The 20,303-nt window shown below is 48.6% G+C and overlaps 1 protein-coding gene across 1 annotated transcript in view; it reads right to left on the bottom strand.

The window, feature by feature from the left end:
• Positions 1–19,445, bottom strand: part of LOC308519571 (complement C3-like) — a 33,565-nt gene extending 14,120 nt beyond the window's left edge. Inside the window, exons 1-23 of the mRNA XM_081091599.1 lie at positions 19,323–19,445; positions 18,396–18,588; positions 17,326–17,491; positions 17,159–17,229; positions 14,173–14,267; positions 13,983–14,065; positions 13,794–13,884; positions 13,498–13,600; positions 13,256–13,385; positions 12,917–13,032; positions 12,675–12,824; positions 12,020–12,229; positions 11,686–11,889; positions 11,160–11,321; positions 10,665–10,794; positions 10,349–10,420; positions 10,007–10,207; positions 7,890–7,995; positions 7,550–7,635; positions 3,290–3,432; positions 2,988–3,200; positions 652–718; positions 470–556 (exon numbers count right to left, since the gene is read on the bottom strand). Coding sequence (XP_080947725.1) covers positions 470–556; positions 652–718; positions 2,988–3,200; positions 3,290–3,432; positions 7,550–7,635; positions 7,890–7,995; positions 10,007–10,207; positions 10,349–10,420; positions 10,665–10,794; positions 11,160–11,321; positions 11,686–11,889; positions 12,020–12,229; positions 12,675–12,824; positions 12,917–13,032; positions 13,256–13,385; positions 13,498–13,600; positions 13,794–13,884; positions 13,983–14,065; positions 14,173–14,267; positions 17,159–17,229; positions 17,326–17,491; positions 18,396–18,588; positions 19,323–19,396 — 2,953 coding nt within the window. The 5' untranslated portion in view covers positions 19,397–19,445. The remainder of the gene's footprint in view (positions 1–469; positions 557–651; positions 719–2,987; positions 3,201–3,289; positions 3,433–7,549; positions 7,636–7,889; positions 7,996–10,006; positions 10,208–10,348; positions 10,421–10,664; positions 10,795–11,159; positions 11,322–11,685; positions 11,890–12,019; positions 12,230–12,674; positions 12,825–12,916; positions 13,033–13,255; positions 13,386–13,497; positions 13,601–13,793; positions 13,885–13,982; positions 14,066–14,172; positions 14,268–17,158; positions 17,230–17,325; positions 17,492–18,395; positions 18,589–19,322) is intronic.
• Positions 19,446–20,303: the final 858 nt, after the last annotated feature.

The following is a 20,303-nucleotide window of genomic DNA, read 5'->3' as shown; positions in this document are numbered from 1 at the left end:
ATGAATATGTCTATCATGCTTAATGCCATTTGCCAAACTCTTCTAAGAGAACACTATATAGCATCTCATTTAATTTTCCCAACAGCCCTTCAAAACAGGTACCGCTATTTGCCTTCATCACAGATCAGGAAACCAAGAGTCTATCCCAAACCTAAGAGCTCAGAGGTTGCAAGGGGCTTTGCTAGCTCCTTCCTGTGCCTTCTCCTCCCAGTCCTCCATCCTGGGGAATTCGTTCCAGAATTTCTGTTCTTGAACTCTATCACTTCTCATTGAAGCATCTTTAGCAGCAGAAGCTAAGTACTGCCTGGAGCCTTCTGTGAGCACATCAAGGAGGCTGTTCTAGCACACGAGAAGGAGGGAGGCGCCATGGTTCAATATTCCCGGCAGTGACGGAACCGGGCGCCCTCTTTGGGGGTCATGGCTTCCACACCTTCCTGGGCCCCATGGGGTTGGACCAAGGCCATCTCACCCTGCAGGAGGATCCTGGTTTCCGACTCTGTGTCAGGGACTTGGTCACTGAGGTCTGCAGCCTCGACCTCCACTCGCTGCACACCGTCTGTCGGTGGAATGGGAGACACCCTTCGCACCAGCCTCCTTTCACCAGGCCCTGCACACCACCCAGGCCTCACCCCCACTCCTGCGCTGACTCACTCTGGCCCAGGTTTTGTGGATCCAGTGTCTTAACGGCCACAGTCTTGTTCATTCTGATTCCTTCAGGCTGGACAGTGTTGAGGGAAGGGGGAGGTGGGTGAATAAAAGGACAGACAGAGCCGCAGCTGGTCAGCAGGGCACTGTTCTGGGGATTACTGTAGCCTAGATGGCATCTGCCAGTCTTAGCTGTGTGACTGGGAGCCAGTTACTTAACCTCTCTGTGTCTCAGCTTCCTTCCTTATAGGGAGGCAATACAAACAAATACTTCATACTGTGGTATGATTTAATAACAACATTATCAATTAATGATAATAATACAACAAAGCCTTTAGAAATCTTCCTATGTGCCTAGAAGCTTTCTTTATTCAGGTTAACTCATTTAGGGTACCGCTATCATCATTCCCATTTTAAAGATGGGGAAACGGGTCCTGGCCAGTGTGGCTCAGTTGGTTGGGCTTGTCCCGTACACAGAAAGGTTGCCGGTTTGATTCCAGGTCAGGGCACATGCCCAGGTTCCAGGCTTGATCCCAGGTAGAGGGCATACAGGAAGCAGCCGATGTATATATCACTCTCACATTGATGTTTCTCTCTCCCTCTCCCTCTCCTTTACTCTCTCAAAATCAATAAAAAAAATCTTAAAAGAAAACAAAACACAAACTTATAAAGATGGGGAAATTGGAGAATAGAGAGCTGAAGTAACTTGCCCAGAGTCACACAGCTTTTAGGACAGAACTGGAGTATGAGCCTCATAAATGCTATCAATGTATTTTATTTTAAAATTAGATAAATAAATAAATAAAATATTAGTGATCTTGGTTATGAACTTGTTTTGCTTTAAAATATTAAAAAAATGACAACAGGAGATTCTTCAAAAAATTAAAAATGGAACTCCCATTCGACCCAGTAATCCCATTTCTGCAAATATATTCCAAGAGAAACACCAATCAGAAAGGACATAGGCACCTATATGTTCATAGCAGCACAATTTACCATAGCTAAGATTTGGAAACAGCCTAAGTGCCCATCAGCAGATGAGTGGATTAAAAAACAATGGTACATCTACACAATGGAATACTAAGCTGCTATAAAAAAGAAGGAACTTTTACTATTTGCAACAGCATGGATAGTTCTGGAGAGCATTAGTCTAAGTGAAATAAGCCAGTTGGAGAAAGATAAATGTCACAAGATCTCACCTATATGTGGGATATAATGAACAACATAAACTGATGAACAAAAATAGATCCAGAGCCTAAGTAACACTGAACAGACAGTCCAACCTCAGAGAGAAGGCAGGGGAGGGCGTGGGTTAGAGATCAACCGAATGACTTGTATGCATGCATATTAGCATAACCAATGGACACGGACACTGGGGCGGTGGGGGCTTGTCCTGGGGGGCGGGTGTGGTGGTAGTGGTAGTGGGGTCAATCGGGAAAAAGGAGACATACGTAATATCTTGAACAATAAAAACATAGTGATAAAAATATTCACAAGAGAAAAAAATAACAAAAGCCTTTTACTGATGATTCTATCTATTATTATATTTGAAAGTGTTCCAAACTGTGGGAAACAGTAATAATGTAACTGTTAATGTATATTTTAAGGCTAAAAATCACAGATAATGGAACATTTGAGATCTTGTTGCCGAATACATGTTAGTCAGTTTGGCTCAATAACCTCATAGAATTTTTAAAAATTTGAAATCACTGGTAAAAACAGAACTTTGCTGCCTGGTCGGTGTGACTCAGGGTTTGAGTGCTGACACATGGAGCAGGAGGTCAGCGTTCCATTCCAGGCTAGGATGCATGGCTGTGCTGCAGGCTGGGTCCCCAGTAGGGGGCGTGCAGGAGGCAGCCAATCAATGATTCTCATCATTGATGTTTCTCTCTTTCTCCTTCTCCCTTCCTCTCTCTGAAATCACTAAAAAACATACATTTTCACAAGTAGAACTTTCCTATATTCTAGCATCATATATTATTGCTTTATTAAATTTGGTCGGTGAAATATGTTTCTCCAAAATATTTAAAGTCAAAACAAAACTCTTATACTGAAATATTCTACAAAATATCATATTTGATATTAAACTATATTTTAAGGAAAACCATTTTTTATCTTTACTGCTGAGGTTTGGGCACCCCCTTAGAATTTTATGCGCAGAAGCATGTCTCCCCTGCCTCACATGGCCCTGCTGTCACACTGCTGGGACTCCTGACTTTCCTAAGCTGAACACGGACAGCATTAGTGTCTCAGAGCCTGGGGCTCCAAATTGAGTTGACAGCACAAGGAGAGCAAGAGTCCCTCCTGAAGGACAAGAGGCAGCAGGTTCCCCAAGGACTCACCACGACCTTCAGGGTCTTCCTTACACCGTCGGTGATGAAGTACCGATAGACAGTGGCCTTGACCTCTACCTCCTGCAGGCCAGTCTTCAGGGGCACAATGACATAAGGCACGGCCACTGAGGACTTGGGAGGGATGGTTATAGTCTGCAGGTGACGCTTCTTGGCAGTGGCCAAGCTGCAGAAGGCTGGATTGTAGAGCATTTCTACTCTCACCTGCCAGGGAGAGAGTATCAGGTCAGGGGCATGCGCCATGGGCCCCTCTCCAGGTCTCCCCTCGTGCCTCTCCAGCTCCAAGGACCCACCGTGAGTGTATCTTCTTCCCGATAGTTGTAGAGGACGGCTCGGATCTCCACCTGTTCGTTACGAACCACAGAGTAGGGCAGCCGCAGGTCGATGAAGAAATCTTGCACCACTGTCACCTCATAGGGGTCAGCCACACAGATCCCTGCCCAGGGGAACAGAACATGAGTGTCAGGGGTAGGGGATGGGCAGGGTGGTTAGGGTCCAAGTTCAGCTCCAAGTTCCTGCCTCTCAAGGCTTATACCTGAGACGGGAGCTTCCCGAGCTCAGCTGGTTTTTGTAGAAGCCCATAGACTAGAGAATGTTGATGGTGATGAATTACAAATGATAGTGGTAGCGGGGAGTTGCCAGGATTTAGTGACTTCATTTGAATTTTACTTAGAGGTGGAGGAGGAAAGCGAGTCAGCCTCACTGAAGGGTCCATCTGTGCTCCCCAAAATGGTAGCCCCCAGCCCCATGTGGTCACTGGGGACTGGAAGGTGGCTAGCTCAAAGGGGAACTGGATTTCTACTTTTACTTCATTTTAGTTAACTCAGATTTCAACTTCCAAACTAGTGCTTGTGAATATACTGAAATCATATACTGACCAAGGGTAACTTTTATGGTATGTAAATTATATCCCGATTTTAAAAATGCCATGGGGGTAGGCTGGGAGAGGACAACCGGGAAAAAGGGACAAATGTCATACTTTCAACAATAAAGAATTTTTAAAGATGCCCATGGACACAGACAATAGAGTGATAAAGGCCTGGAAGGGGCAGGTACAGGGTGGAGGGGGTCAATGGGGAAAAGACAAACAAACAAACAAAGAGGACATCTGTATGACTTTCAATAATGAAGATACATTTTTGAAAAAATGGTGGGTGGCCCCGGCCAGTGTGGCTCAGTTGGTTGGGCATCGTCCTGTGCACCAAAAGGTTGCCAGTTCAACTCTGGTCAGCACACAAGCCTATTTGAGGGCTTCCATGCCCGTGGGGGACTGCTGGAGGCTGCTAATCGATGTTTCACTCTCACATCCAACTCTCTCTCTCTCTCTCTCTCTCTCTCTCTCTCCCTTTTCTTTCCTCTCTCTCTAAAAATTGATTTAAAAATCTTAAAAACATAACAATAAAAAATGATTCTTGATTTAGTGATTGGAAGACTTTTAAAAGTATGTTTGGAACAACTTGAATATGTCAATCTGCTTTTTCAACTGCAAATTTAATGAATCCTAAAATAGAGATCAAAATGTTTCCCATGAGCCCTAGTCGGTTTGGCTCAGTGGATAGAGTGTCAGCCCACGGACTGCAAAGTCCCAGGTTCAATTCCGTTGAAGGGCACATGCCCAGGTTGGGGGCTCAATCCCCAGTGGGGGGCATGCAGGAGGCAGCTGATCAATGATTCTCTGTCATCATTGATGTTTCTATCTCACTCTCCCTTCCTCTCTGAAATCAATAAAAGTATATTTTAAAAAAAGTTTCCAATGAAAAGCTCACATCCTAATTGAGATGCACTCTAAGTATAAAAGGCATACCAGAGTCAAAGGCTTACTAATAGAAGTAAAATAAGTCATTAAAAATTTTGGTATCTTGCCCGGCCAATGCTGCTCAGTGGTTGAGTGTCAACCCATGAACCAGGAGATCATGGTTTAATTCCCGGTCAGGGCACATGCCCAGGTTGTGGGCTCGCTCTCCAGTAGGGGGCTTGCAGGAGGCAGCCAATTGATGATTCTCTCTCATAGATGTTTCTAACTCTTTCTCCCTCTCCCTTCCTGTCTCTGAAATCAATAAAAACATATTTTTAAAAAATAAGCTTTACTTAAATAATAATTAATTTATTGTTTTAATATTATTATTAATGTGATAGGGGTTTGCAAACTTTTATAAAATGTGGGAATGATAATATTTTGGATATATTTGGGTGAAATAAAATGTATTCCTGAAATCGGTTTCATCATACTCCTTTTTCATGGGGCTACCAGAAATATAAAATAACACACCAGCCCACATTACATCTTTTTGTCCCTTCCTTCCTCCCTTCCACCTTTTTTTACAGGCACTATTATTATAAGGGCTTTACATATATTCACACATAACAATCCTCTCAACAGTGCTTTGAGTACATGCTATTAATATCATGTCCATTTTATGGAGGAGCACAGAGAGGTTGAGTAACTTTTTTTTTTTAATCCTCACCCGAGGATATTTTCCCATTGATTTTTAGAGAAAGTGGAAGAGAGAGAGAAAAACAGAGAGAAACATTGATGTGAGAGAAACACATCGATCGTTTGCCTCCTGCATGCGCCCCAACCAGAGCCCTGGCTGGGGAGGCACCTGTAACCAAGGTACATGCCCCTGATCAGAATCAAACCTGGGACCCTTCAGTCCACAGGCCGATGCTCTATCCACTGAGCAATCGGCTAAGGCGAGGTTGAGTAGCTTGATTAAGGCCACACAGTGGCTCCAGGTGAGTCATATGGAGTCCCAGGCAAGAGGAAACCATGTGCGCTGTGTAAATGCCCAGGTTCTGAGCTCCCTCCCCAGTAGGGGGCGTGCAGGAGGTGGCTCAACGATGTTTTTCTCTCAGGGATCTCTCTCTCTCTCTTTCTCTCTCTCTCTCTCTCTCTCTCTCTCTCTCTCTCTCTCTCCCTCTCTCTCCCTTCCTCTCTCTCTGAAAATCAATAAAAACATATTTTTTAAAAATAAGAGAAATTGGCAGAAATTTTCAATTCCTTCAATTAAAAACGAGATAAGCAAAGAAGCAAAATTTTAAAATCTTGAAGTCAGGAAAGCAACATGATAATAAAGTTTAATTTATTATATGTTATAACTAAACAAAATGAGAATACAATATAATAAATTCTGGCTGTGGTATAAATAAAATGTTTACACCTAATATTATGAGTTTTAATACACCTGCCTTTTAATGTTTTAATATTTTTTGACAAATTTAACCTTTAAATTATACATAGAACCTGCCCTGGCTCTGGTCTCTGTTTTAAATTTGGATATTTTGTTCACCATAGATTATTTTGTACTCACTTTTACTTTAAAAACTATTGCAGTGGGATATTACTTTTTGGCACCCACTTATATTTTGCACTAAAAGTCAGGGCCTTCCTTCCCTCACCCCTCCCCGCCCTGCTGTAAACCATCCCCATTTGGCTAGAGCTCCTCTGGTCTCACTCCAGCTGTGGGTGACCAAGGACAGGTAACCTTTACGTCACGCTTCCCAATCTGACCACCGATGTTTCAATCCCCCATTTCATCCTGCTTCCTCCTTTTTCCTAATCACTTTCCCCACTATCATGTCGACAGCACCTCCTTAAAAGTTTTTGTGGTTGCAAATTATTCTGTACGATACTGCAATGGTGGACTCATGTCATGAAACATTAGACCAAACCCATAGAAAGTACAACACCAAGAGTGAATTCCTACTGTCAGCGATGAACTTGGGGTCTTCACAATTGATTATAACAAATGCACCGCTGTGGTGGGGGATGTTGACAGTGGGGGCAGCTATGCGTGGAGTGAGGAGTAGCAGAGGGTATATAGGAAATCTCTGTCTTTTTTGCTCAAATTTTTAAAATATATATTTTTTATTGATTTCAGAGAGGAAGGGTGAGGGACAGAGATCTAGAAGCATCAATGATGAGAGATAATCATTGATTGGCTACCTCCTGTACGCCCCCTACTGGGGATCAAGCCTGAAACCTGGGCATGTGCCTTGATGGGAATCCAACCAGGGACCCTTCAGTCTGCAGGCCGACGCTCTATCCATTGAGCCAAACCAGCTAGGGTTTTGCTCCAGTTTTTAATAGAATATTTTTTTGTTTTTGTTAATGGTCACCCGAGGATATTTTTTCCTACTGATTTTTAGAGAGAATGGAAGGGAGGGGGAGAGACAGAGAGAGAAGCATTGTTGTGAGAGAGACACACTGATTGGTTGCCTCCAGCACAGGCCCCAATCGCCTGAAACCTGGGTATGTGCCCTGGCCAGGAGTGAACCCCCCACCTTTTGGTGTACAGGACGACGCTCCAAACAACAAGCAAAACTCTGCAGGGCCTCTCTGCTCAATTTTGCTGTGAAACTAAAACTGCTCTAAAAATAAAATCAATTTAAAAAATAAAAAGCACTGACACCCACAATCCGGACTCTGATGCACCCGCCCCACCCAGCAACCAGGGGGTCGAGTGTCAGCCACCAAGAAGCAGGGGAGCTTTGGGATGGATGAGAAACAGGAAATGCCCGGGGCCCTGGGGCCTGCGAAGCCACCACCTCACCTTTCCTGTCAGACAAGCTCACAGCCATGATCTCCCAGGTGGTGATGGAGTCTCTCAGAAACACCTTTATGGTCTTGGAGGAGACTCTAGATGGAGGAGAAATGGAGGCCTTAGGAGAAGATGTGGTGGAGGGGAGAGCGGGTAATGAGGGGCCCCAAGGGCAGGTTGGAGGTGTGGGTGTGGGCACGTGGAGGTTTTTCTAGGTTGGGTTGTGGAGTTCCACTATGATTCCAGAAAACAGAGGAGGTTGGGGTGCATGCAAATTAAATGTTCTGGTCCTGAGTGTTGGTAGGAAGTGCCTGGGGGGGGGGGGTTGGAATGAGGGGTGCCCCAGCCTTACCCATCTTTCTCTGGATCCTTTAACTCCTCGATGTTCCACAGCCAGCTCTCAGGGAACTGGCTTCTGGAAACGATGTCTTCTTCTGGAATGATCTCATCCTCGTCACCTGTGCAGGTGGGGGGCAAGCTGGGTTTAGAGCAGACCCACTTCCCCTGCTGGCCCCGCAGATACTCATCTCTACAGCCCTGGAGGGGTTCCTGGCAGCCAAACACACCCACGGACAAATGATGAATTGTCTGTAAGTTAAAGGCCCCCTTTGAGGGCTCCTGCCTCCATAAAAAAATGTGAAAAGTCATATTTTGTACAAGGGCGTCGGTATAAAGGCAAGGATAATCCAGGCTAGGTTATATTCATTTCCCCTGATTTCCAAAGAAACAAAAGCATTTTCATAAGCTTCTAAAGCAGCCGTGGGCAAACTACGGCCCGTTTGAAATGAATAAAACTAAAAAAAAAAAAAAAAAAAAAAAAAAAGACCTTACCCTTTTATGTAATGATGTTTACTTTGAATTTATATTAGTTCACACAAACACTCCATCCATGCTTTTGTTCCAGCCCTCCGGTCCAGTTTAAGAACCCATTGTGGCCCTCGAGTCAAAAAGTTTGCCCACCCCTGCAGGTATCCTGACCCCTGGCACGGTGCCTGCTGCGTCAGAAGTGACCTTGGTCCTGAGAGCAACCAGGTGAGCAGACAGTCTGGACTGAGGGAGACCCTGGAGGCCTCTACAGCCAGCTGGGCACCATCAGCAAGTGAACACAGCTGGGCTGGGCTAGGGCTCACCCCTGGCTGGGCTCTCCTCAAAAAATGGTGGACAGGCTTTCACTTGGCTCTGGGTGTCCAACAACAAAGGAGGTGGAATTGCGCAGATGCCTAAATCCATTCATGCTCTGGGATAATCCACCAAAGGCACTAGTGTTTCAGTGATGGCGAGCCTATGACATGCGTATCAGAGGTGACACGTGAACTCACTTTTTTTGGTTGATTTTTCTTTGTTAAATGGCATTTAAATATATAAAATGAATATCAAAAATATAAATCTATGTTTTACTATGGTTGCAAATATCAAAAAATTTCTATATGTGATACGGCACCAGAGTTAAGTTAGGGCTTTTCAAAAAGCTGATACGCCGAGCTCAAAAGGTTCCCCATCACTGGTTTAAGCCATCCTCTGTCTCACCGCCACTTGACTAAAAAACATACACAATACTGAGAAATAAATCTCCCTGTCCTGTAAACCATAGCCCGGCAGATCAAAGTTTGGTCTAACTTCCTCTTTGCAGAAGAAAGTCTCTGTCAGGAGTAGAAAGCGGCCTGCCTAGATGTCATCATTTGCAAAGAGATTGAAGGTAGAGAGTCTTTTGCTCACGTGTGTTGGGAATCTTTGTGTCTTTTGTGGGTGGAGGGGTGATAGGGATGCGAGCTTTCTAGCTAAAAAAAATGTAGAAATATTTCTCCACTGTGGCAACAGCTGCCTAAGCCCCACCCCCTCAAAGTACACATGCTCACAAAAATCACATGTTACCACTGGGGGTTGGGCAGATAGGAGGAGGCTAAAGGGACACATCCAGACACACCAATGCAATGTGTGATTCTGAACTGGGTCCTTTTCCTAGAGAGAACTAAAATAATTTAAAAAGTGGCAAAGTTTGAGTGGATCCTGTATATTACATGGTGAAAAGGAATCCACGTTAATGTTCTGATGCTGAACATTGTGCTGGGGTGTTTAGGAGAATATCTTTGCTGCCCAAAAATCCTCACTAAACTATTCAGAACTCTGGGGGCATCAAACAGCTCAAGCGGGGCAGGTGTTAAACCCCACAAGTTTGTAAGTTAAAGGCTGTTTAAAGAAAAAAAGATCATTATTTTTGCGTTGGTCACCAGCGGAGCCACTGGGCAAGTTCCCCAATCTTCCTTAGGTTTTAAGCAGAAGCATTCTTTTTTGTTACTTTTCATCCTGTAATTGATAACGTAATTTCCCTTAATTTCACAAGCCGCTCACACTTGCCTTTGCTCTTGGAAGCAAATTTGAACCACACAATTTCCAGTCCCCAGTGATGGGCACCTCCCCCTCCCACCACCACCAGCCCTCAGGCAGGGCCCCCCAGGCCACAGGACTCACTCCTGGCCAGGGTCAGGCCGCTGTTCCGGCTGTGCTCCAGCCGCTGCTGGGTGATGTATTTGCAGCAGTCCAGGAAGGCGTCCACGCAGGCCTTGCCCTGGAGGATGAACTGTGCCCTGCGCTGGCACGGGTACTTCATGGGGTTCTCCCGCATACCGTCCTCACAGCACTTGCGCAGCTCCTTGCTGGGGTACTGACCCGCTGTGGGAACAGCCCCCAGTCAAGTCCCCACGGGGCATCCCAGGGAGGACCTGCCCAGGTCCAGGCCATCCCTTCCTCCCACTTTGCTGGGATCTCAATGGACAGGGTGGAAGGGTGGGGGAGGTGGATGAGGGCTCCCACCTTTGCCCTTCCTCTTCTCCATGAGCTGCACTGAGCGGCGGCGCCGGGTGGCTGGTTTCGGGCACGCCAAATCTGAGGGGCAGGTGGAAGGAACAAGATGGGTTAAGCACTGACTGCCTGTCCTTGGTTTACTCCTCACAGTAGCTGCGAGGTGGGAGTGTTACTGCTCCCATTTAACAGATGTAGACACTGAGGCTCAGAGAGGAGAGCGATTTGCTAGTTGGTGGTAGAGGCAGGACTGACACCAGGGCCCCGGATCCCATCTGGGAGGTGGAAGTGCTGGCCCTCCCTGGGTGTCCACTGGTTGACTCCTCACCTGACCGCTGCTCGGTCTGCAGGGTTTTGCTGGTCTGGAAGGCCAGCCCGGCATCCGTAAAGACACCTGCATAGTTCTTTCCACTGCCCGACGTGCAGCCAATGTCTGCCTTCTCCACTGTGTCCCAGATCTGCAGGGTGGGGAGGGGTCAAGGGCAGGCTAAGGCCAGGCCAGCACCAACGCATCGACCCAACCTCACTTCCATCCTCATCCCGGGCCCAGACACTCCACAGTGGATGATCGGAGTGTGCTGCTGTGGGACTCAGAGCTGTGCCCTTTACCATGACTGTCCCCAACTTAGACCCTGTCCATCCACATTTCCATCTGCAACTTGAAGTTCAACCCATCCCCATGTCTGTGTCCATTTTGACCTCTGCACTCGACCCACACACAACCTCACATCACTGGTTGTCCCCAGCGCCATTCCCACCTCAACCCAATGCCATCTCTTTGCCTCTGCCATGTTTACCCAAACTCAGTGACATGGGGACATACCTTTTTCTGAGTCAACCTGTTCTTCTTATTCAGCACAAACACGCCCTTGTCCACGGCCACCAGCCCCACTCGAGCCCCCTGGTTACCCTCGATCTTGAGCAATATCTGTTGTCCAGGTAGATGCTGGTGCTTTTCCTCCTTCATGGCACTTTTCACCACCAGCTGTGAGGAGGTGGGAGGGGCAGGAGGGAGAAATCAGCCCAGCAGGGCCCCAGCCTTGGTCGGGAGAGGACAGAAGGGGACCTGGTCTGGTCTGGAAGGAGAGAAAGGTGGAGACAGAGAGAGAAGAAGGAAGACGCACAAAACCAGCATCAGGTAGAAAGTCAAGGAAAGAGAAAATTGAAAGCAAGAGAAATATTGAGACTAATACAGGGAAGAAAACAAGATGGAAAAGGAGAAGAGAGAGGCAGGAAGTCTACAAGCAGGGGAGAGAAATGGGTTCAGAAGGACATAGAGAGGCAGAGACAGAGAAAGCCATGGCCGGGCTGAGAGTCACAAATGGGCACAGAGACTCAGCAATGCTTACCGTGCCCACACACGAATCCTTGACATCCATCCACACGGAATCAGCCACCACCTCCCTCTGGCTTCCTTTGTCCAGTGTGTAATAGGCCACCAGGCGGAAGGAAGGAATAAACTCTGTCGTGACGGTCAGAGGCAGCACCACCAGGACCTGGCCGGGCTCTCGCACCTGGCGTCCCACTTTCAACAGCTTCCCCTTGTTCATGACCTTGGGAGACAGGTTGGCATAAGGATCAGGAAGGCAAGAGGGAGGATGGGGGGATCTGGAATGGGGTAGGGCTCCGAGGGCTGGAGAAGTGAGGAGGAGGGAGAGCTGGGGGTTGCAGGAAGCCACGCACCAGGTAGGTGAAGTATCGGACATTGGCATCCTGGCCAGGGTCCAATTGCAGATTAAAGTTGACATTGAGTGTGTCCCCTGGCTTGAGCTCCGTAGCGGGCACTGACAGGTGCAGGTAGTTGTTGGAATTATACATCGTACTGTAGGGTAGGGCCTGCATTTGATTGGAAGCCTGTCGCCCCTCCGGGAGGCCGTCCTTCATTGTGCGTACCTGAGCAGGGAAACAGGGATGTATGTTGCCGACCTGAGACATTGCCATGTCCTAACCCCCGGCACCTGGCAATATGGCACCTTGTGTGACAAGAGGGACTTTGCAGATGAGATGGAGTTAAGGATCTGGACATGGGAAGACTATATTAGGTTACCTAGGCCCACTAATGTCATCACAAGGGTCCTTATAAGACATCCATGCAAATGACAGGAGGCCCTGTGTAAATGGCAGGAGAACCCTCTATCCAGATGGCAGGACCCCCATGTGCAGGCAACACTCCTCTATGCAAATGAAACATCTCTATGTGAATGGCAAAACCCATTTATGCAAATGAAATGACCCCCACTATGCACATGACAAGATCCCTTTGTACAATCATTAGAAGCTGCTGTACAAATAAAGTCCTCTGTTTCCCTGGGGTGGGGACCTGCTGGTGCAGACTCACAGTGATCAACAGGGGCTTCAGGCTCTTGTGTGTGTTGATGGTGAGCTTAGCCAGGCCATCATCCCGGGTCACAGAATGCACTTGATTGGAGCCCTGAGTGGCCACAGGGACGCGGCCGGCCGGGGAGCCATCGGGGTTCGTCACATACACCTGTGGGTGCAGGGAAAGGTGGAGGGGGTTCAGCAGACTCAGAGATGTGGCCAGTGCTCAGGAGTGGGGTGCAACCTTGCCCTGGGTCTCACCATGAGGTCAAAGGGCATGGCGGGTTTGAAGAACCTGGGCGTCTTGGTGAAGTGGATCTGGTAGGGGGAGGTCACGATGGGGATCCCGCTGCGCTCTGCCTCCACCATGTCGCTGCCTGAGGGGGTCAGCTGTGAGGGTGTGCTCCTGGGCCACCCTTCAGGCCAGGCTTCCCTCCACATTGGACCCTGATGCCTTCATATCGGACCTCCCTCTCAGAGGGGGCCTCTATCATAAGACTGACCCCACCTTCATTCGGGGCCTCCTCCCTCAGTTGGACCTCCCCTCTCAGACTGGATTGCATGGTGGAACTGAGCCTCCACCTTCCGCCCAGGCCTCACCTGAGTGTAGGATGACGGTGACAGACACATACAATGACTTTCCCACGAGGGCAGCTTCTCGAGGGGGCTGTGGAGCCGCACTCAGCAGAACATCTCGCTTCAGTACAGTTTCTCCAGTGCCATCCTCGATCTGGCATAGGAAATGAGGGCTCAGAGTGGGTGGGACTCAGGGGGGAGGGGATTCAGAGAGTGAGAGGGAAGGGTTCAGAGTGGGGGAAGTTCTGGGGGCCTCTAGTAGGTACCTGAACACGGGTGAGTGACTGGGACAGTGAAATCCTCTGGTCACCATCCTGGACCCCAAAGATGACGAAGGCTGTTCCTTCCACATTCTTCCCATACAAGAACCTGCGCAGAGAGGAAAGTCGCAGATTCTCCCTCCTGACCAGCTGATTCGACCCTCAAACTTCCACTGGCCATGGAGAGGACCCAGAATTCCCAGCCCCTCACCTCACCCTCACCAGCCCCTAACCCGGCCCCTCATCTGGTCCCATCCGATTCCTCACATAGTCCTCACCTGACCCCTCTCCTGGCCCCTCACCTGGCTGTGATGGTGACCTCCAGGCCCTTAGGGTCATCAATGTAGTAGAATTTCTCTGCAGGCTCTATTTGGACCTCAAAACTAGGCAGCACTGGGGGCGGGGGCGGGGGCGGAGAGAGACAGCACTGTGAGGGGCCGGCACTGAGCCAGCATTATGGGGCCCACACCCTGGCTCCCTCCTTCTCTTACCATATTCCTTCACCTCAAACTCAGCCGAGAAGACCTGCTGTGGCGAATCTTCATAGTGGGCTTTTATCTTCCACTGCCCCATGCTGTGGGGAAGGCAGGTGAGTGATCTGGTCAGACCTGGCAGCCCCCCACTAATTCATTCTCCTGGGATAGGGGAGCCCCAAACCCACTCCTGGAGGGCCTGACGTACTTGACCAGCTCCGGGATGTTCCAAGACAAGGGCAAGATGCCAAAGTGGTTTTGAGAAGAGAGGGGGTCCCGCTTGATGGGAATGCCTTCGGGCGTCTGTAGATAGACAAGAAGGGGTGTGGTTCTTCAGAGCAGGCTTAACCCCTTGGCCCTGCTCTCCCGCTCTGTGTCTGGACACTCTCTCTGTCATGTCTACAGCAGCAGCGGCTAAGAACGTGGACCTGAGTTGGACAGCCCGGGTTCAAATCCCACTGTGCCACCTACAAGCTGTGTGACTTGGGCAAGTTACTTAACTTCTCTGTGCTCAATGTGCATATCTAAAAACTGGAGATAAATACAGCCCCTCTGCCTTGGGACAGTGTTCATGTAAGCAGGAGCTTGTTATTATAAGTTTCTTTCTAATATTAAGAATCACTAGAATGTATTGCCTACTTTCGTGCAAAGCCCTGGGCTGAGCATTTGATTCATGCTAAGCCATACATAATTGCTCTGTTCAACCTTTTATCCTGTAAGAATAGCAAGCTGGTGTACACTTATCATTTCATTTCTTGTCAACAGTTAAACATCGGGAGACACCACATAGACATCTGGTTCTCTGGCTTCTCTTGGAAACTAGGGTAACCGGATACCGCCCCGCTGTCGGCCCAGGTGACATTTCGCTTCTTCCTGTCTCCCTCCCTGACTCCTTTCTCCCATCACTTTGTGTTAAGCCCCTCCATATGCCAAGCACTTTCTTGAATTCAGGAATAAGGCCCTGAACAAACAGATAAAAACTCTTTCCTGTAGCCAGTTTCCCGGGCCAGTTTGGCTCAGTGGATAGAGCGTCGGCCTCTGGACTGAAGGGTCTTGGGTTCGATTCTGGTCAACGGCACATGCCCGGGTTGCGGGCTCGGTCCCCAGTAGGGGCCATGCAGTAGGCAGTTGATCAATGATTCTCTCTCATCATTGATGTTTCTATCTTTCTCCCCTTCCCTTCCTCTCTGAAATCAATAAAAAAATATTTAAAACCAAAAAAAACCTCTTTCCTGTAGGGAATTGAGGTTCCACAGAGGTTGGTGGAGGGGGCAATTAATAAATGAATAAATCCAATTTACAGGATGCCAAAAGGATGGCAGGAAGAGAGAGTGGAGTGCATGTGTGAATGGGAGGGGGCTGAAAATTTACAGGAGCTCAGAAAGGCCTCACTGTAAAATTGGGGCATTGGTGACATCTGAGCAAAGACTTGAAGGAGTTAAGGGGCCAGTAGTGTGCATATTTGGAGAAAGATTGTTTTCTGGGCCGAAAAAACAACCGGTGCAAAGGCCCTGGGGCAGGAGAGTCTGCCTCGTGTGTCAGAGGAACAGGGAAGAGCCTGTATGGCTGGAATAGAGTGAGTGAGAGGGAGAGTGGGAGGAGGTAATGGCAGGAAAGGGACAAGGGAGGTCATCAGGGCCTTGTAGGTCAGGGGGAGGACTTGAGTTTTTTTTTTGTTTTGGTGTTTGTTTTTTTTAAATATGGAACGCTTCACAAATTTGTGTGTCATCTTTGCCCAGGGGCCATGCTAATCTTCTCTGTATCGTTCCAATTTTAGTACATGTGCTGCTGAAACAAGCACAGGGCTTGAGTTTTGTTTTGTTTTTAATATATATATATATATACATATATATGTATATATGTATATATATATATATGTATATATATATTATTGATATCAGAGAAGAAGGGAGAGTGAGAGAGAGAGAGAAACATCAATGATGAGAGAGAATCACTGATTGGTTGCCTCCTGCATGTCCCACACAGGGGATCTAGCCTGCAACCTGGCCATGTTGCCCTGACTGGAATCGAACCTTGACCTGTTGTTCATAGGTAGACACTCAACCACTGAGCCAGGCCTTGAGCTTTTATCTGGAGGGAGGGAGGAGTCCTGGAGGGCTGTGAGCAGAGGAGGGGCTGGACCAGATTCAGGGGCTCACAGGCGCCTCCTGGCTCAGTAGGCGGAACAGACTCCTACCCAGCATTATGTAACTACTCCAATCTTCAGATGAGAAAACTCAGGCTCAGGAAGGTGAGTGACCTGGCCAGAGTCGCAGGGACCAGGGGTTTATCTGGAGGTGGAATTCACAGGGGCAAGCATTGCCCCATGCTGGCTCCCTGGGTCCCCGCCCATCCCTAGGCCCCTGTGTTTGTGCCTCTATATAATTTTTTGCTTTAGGGCAAGCAAGCATGTCAAACTCGGGGCCTGCAGGCCACGTGCAGCCCACTAAGAATATTTTTGTGGCCCAGCCAATATAACAGTATGTAAGAAACGTTCTAATAAAAATTTCGTAACTTAATTTTTATAATATCCTGCTATACATAATTATTAATAATGAACTACAACATTTGCTAATGACTGATTACTATAATCCTGTTGCATTCACGTGCAGGCGCACCATTTCGCTCTACTAACAGCGAATATTTTAGCAGCCCATTGCCACATCAATGGTCTTGGACTGACTTGTTTGGTGTGCCCAACAGGAAATATTTTGCTTTCGGAGAACAAGAAAAATAGGTTTATTTGCATTATGCTTATTAACCTGTGCAGTTATTCAGTGTCTGGTAAGTTAATGTTCAAAAAATATTAATTTTTATTAAAATGTTTCCTTATTTTATGTTAATGATGACTCATTTATTTCAGCCCTTTGTATTCAGCATGTGTCTATCGAAATAAACCTACATTTCTATGAAAATTGAAGCTTTTGTTTTTTTGTGACCCACATACACTTACACCTCGTTTATTTGGGCCATGTTAGCCTTTTGAGTTTGACATGCTTGCCTTATATGTGTTTTCTGATGGTCTTAGGAGACCCTTGGGAAAGGGTCGTTCGACCCCCAAAGGGGTCTCGACCCACAGGTTGAGAACCGCTGCCTTAGAGTCTTTCCTAGGGCCTCTTTCTCTGTCTCAGACTCTCTCTTAGTCTCTCCTTGAGTCTCTGCCCCGTGTGTCTGGGGGCCCGGCTGCCTGGTACCTCAATGCTGACGATAACCGTCCGGCCCACGGGCAGCAGCTCATTGTCCACAGTGAAGATCCGATACAGGACTAGGAGGTGGCAGGAGAGAAAGGGACAGCTCAGTGAGGCCCTGGCCCTCCCAATGACCCAGCCCCAGCCCTCTGAGCCACCCACCAGCCTCTTACCTGTGGAGCCTGGGGTGTAGATGGTCTTGTCCGTCTGGATGAAGAGATACCCGCTCTGGAAGCTGACTAGCACCACCTTCTCCAGTGGCGGGGCATTCCCAAAGGCCGCCTGGACACTCACAAACTTGTTCCCCTTCTGTGATTTTAACTCCTTGCTGGCCGGGATCTAGGCATGGAGGGGGGAGGGCGTGAGGAGGGGTCTGGTCCAGGGCCCCTTGCCCACCGTCCAACCTCTGGGCCTTCGGCTGGGCCCACATCTGCCCCTCCTCACAACAGAGCCTGCCCCTCACTGCTGCCTGGTCTCTCTGGTTAGCCCGGGTTTGGGGGGAGGAGGGTACTCAGAGAGGGGCAAGGGCAAGAGACGGGCTAGGGGTCAGAAAGAGGAATGGAAAGGGGATCAGAGAGGGGCTCAGAGGATGGAGGGCTCAGTAGTGGAAGGGAGCCCAGAAAGGGGAGGAGACTCAGAGAGGGGGCAAGGGCAAGAGACAGGCTAGGAGTCAGAGAGAGGAATGGAAAGGGGATCAGAGAGGGGCTCAGAGGATGGAGGGCTCAGTAGTGGAAGGGGGCCCAGAAAGGGGAGGGGACTCAGAGAGGAGAGGGGCTTGATGGAAGAGAGGGCTTGGAGGGGAAAGGGCTCTGAAGAAGGGGCACAGAGATTGTTGGCTTGGAAGCGGAAGGGGCTCAGGAGGGGGCTCATTAGGGGGCGGGGCCAATAAAAGGAGGGGCCCAAATGGGGAGGAGAATGGAAGAGGGGAAGGGCTGCCCTGGCTGTTGTTGCTCAGTTGGTTGGAGCTTGGATCTGTGCACCAAGAGTTCCCCAGGTTTAACTCCTGATCAGAGAACATACCCGGGTTTCAGGTTTGATTCCCCAGCCAGGGTGTCTACTGGAGGCAAGTGATCATGTTTCTCTCTCGCATCGATGTTTCTCTCTCGCATCAATGTTTCTCTCTCTCCCTCTCTCTCTTTCTCTTTTCCTCTCGGAAAGGGCAGGGCCCATAGGTGAGGCATCTAACGGGGAGAAGACCCATAGGGGGCGGGGCACCTGTGGGGCGACTCTAGTGTGCACGCACCTTGATGGTGACGGTGCTCAGGTAGCCATTGGCGCTGTTCAGAATGGTGTCCTCGCTAGACAGCACCTGCTTCTTGGCTGGGAAGTCATGTACTGTAACCTTGACAGGAATGTTACCTGTCCCACCATGGGCCTCCAGCACCACCGTTTCCTCATTCTCCAGCCGCAGGATGTTGGGGGTGATTATGGAGAACCTGTGGGAGGAGTCCAAAGGGTCATCCCAGGGACCCGACATTCCAGCCCACATGGGGGTCTCCCCAGTCCCTGGTCCTGCAGGTCCCATCAACCCCTGAACCTCAAAACCAGAACCAGCAAGTCCCCCAATTATTTAGACTTCCAAACCCACAGTTGGGGAACCCACTTACATACTCCTGAAACCCTGATCCCTAAATCTTTAAACACCTTAAGTCTCTAAACATCCAGACCCTCAGGCACCCCAACTATACATACCCAAACTCACATATACCAAATCTTTGAACCCCAAATCCTTGAATTCCCCAAGCCTCTACCTAAACCTTTATCACCCAGGCCTATAAGCACAACTAAATCCACCCCGACCCCCAGCCAACCTAACCGTATGCCACAGCTCTACACACGTTGAAACCATAAATCTGGAAACTGCAAACTCCCAAATTATGTACAGTCAAACCACCACATCCACAGAATCCCCAAACACCACCTGCACTCTAAACCTACAGACCACCAGTTCCATAAACATCCACACACCCCTCTACACAATACCTGGATTTCACAAACACCCAACCCACAGACTCTCAAAGTCACAGGTAGCCCCATCTATTAGCATTCCACCCCACTAACTCCTCCTCCACAGGCATAATGCACCCTGAATTCTACAAGGACCTGAACCCACAAATGACCACTTCACCTCAGAAGTTGCCTTGCTTGGGGCAGGGTCATGACTACTCACATAGGGTCCCCCAGGACCAGGGGGAGACTGCTCAGCAGCAGCAGCAGCAGGCTGGGACCTGAGGCAGGCCTCATGGTACAGGGACAGTGGAGGGACAGAGGGACAGAGGGACTGAGGGTCGGAGGGAGAGGACAGGGAGGACTGAGCAGAGGCTGCTGGAGGCGTCCTTTTATCTGGCTCCCGCCTTTCCCCCACTCAGCCCAGCCCTCTACTCCCCATGGCCTCTCCCCTCCCTGGGGCTGCCCCAGATTTCTCAATAACGTTTCCTAAGTTTTTTAATCCCCTGGGCCAGCAAGTCCTGTGTAAATAACCTGAGGGCATGTCCTCCAACAGGAGCACAAGTGCCCCCTGCCCTGGCCTTCCTCAGGGGCAAGGCCAGGGGGTGAACAGGGACCTTTCCCTGTTACACCCACATTGTAGTGGAGGAACCTTGAGGGAAAGGGACCCCCTCCCCTCAGAAATCTGGGCCTGGCCCAGTCCAGTTTTTCCATGCACTTATTAACCAAACCCTTCCTAGGAGTCTACTTCCAGAGTCTTCCATGCTGAGGTAGAGTGGGGAACAGACTCCAGCACAGACACTCCTAGCCCTCTGGAATGTGTTCTGAAGTGAAGAAGAACTCTTCTCCTTGGAGGGTCAGAGAAGGTTTCAGCGGGGCTTTTAAGTATGTATAGGAGTTCACTGTCCAGGTGAGCACTTTTTATAGGGCAATGGGAGCCTGGCGCTCCCTTCACCTACTCTTGTCAGGATGCCTGAATAGCTATGATGATTTAAAAAGTAATTTTTGTGGACCATTGCTAGCTTTTGCATTTGTCTTATATCAGCATCCTCTTAGGATATTATTATTTAAAATTATATTTAATTTTTTTGTGTAAATAAGTAATATAGTCATAGGATTTAATATCTAAAAGGTACAAGTATAGCCTGACTGGCATGGCTCAGTGGTTGAGCATCAATCTATAAACTGGGAGGTCATGATTCAA

This window comes from Myotis nattereri, assembly GCF_964212035.1.
Source record: "Myotis nattereri genome assembly, chromosome: 5".
NCBI classification, from domain to species: Eukaryota; Metazoa; Chordata; class Mammalia; order Chiroptera; family Vespertilionidae; genus Myotis; species Myotis nattereri.
Note: the sequence above shows the minus strand (reverse complement) of the source record. Positions and strands in the feature narration are given on the sequence as shown.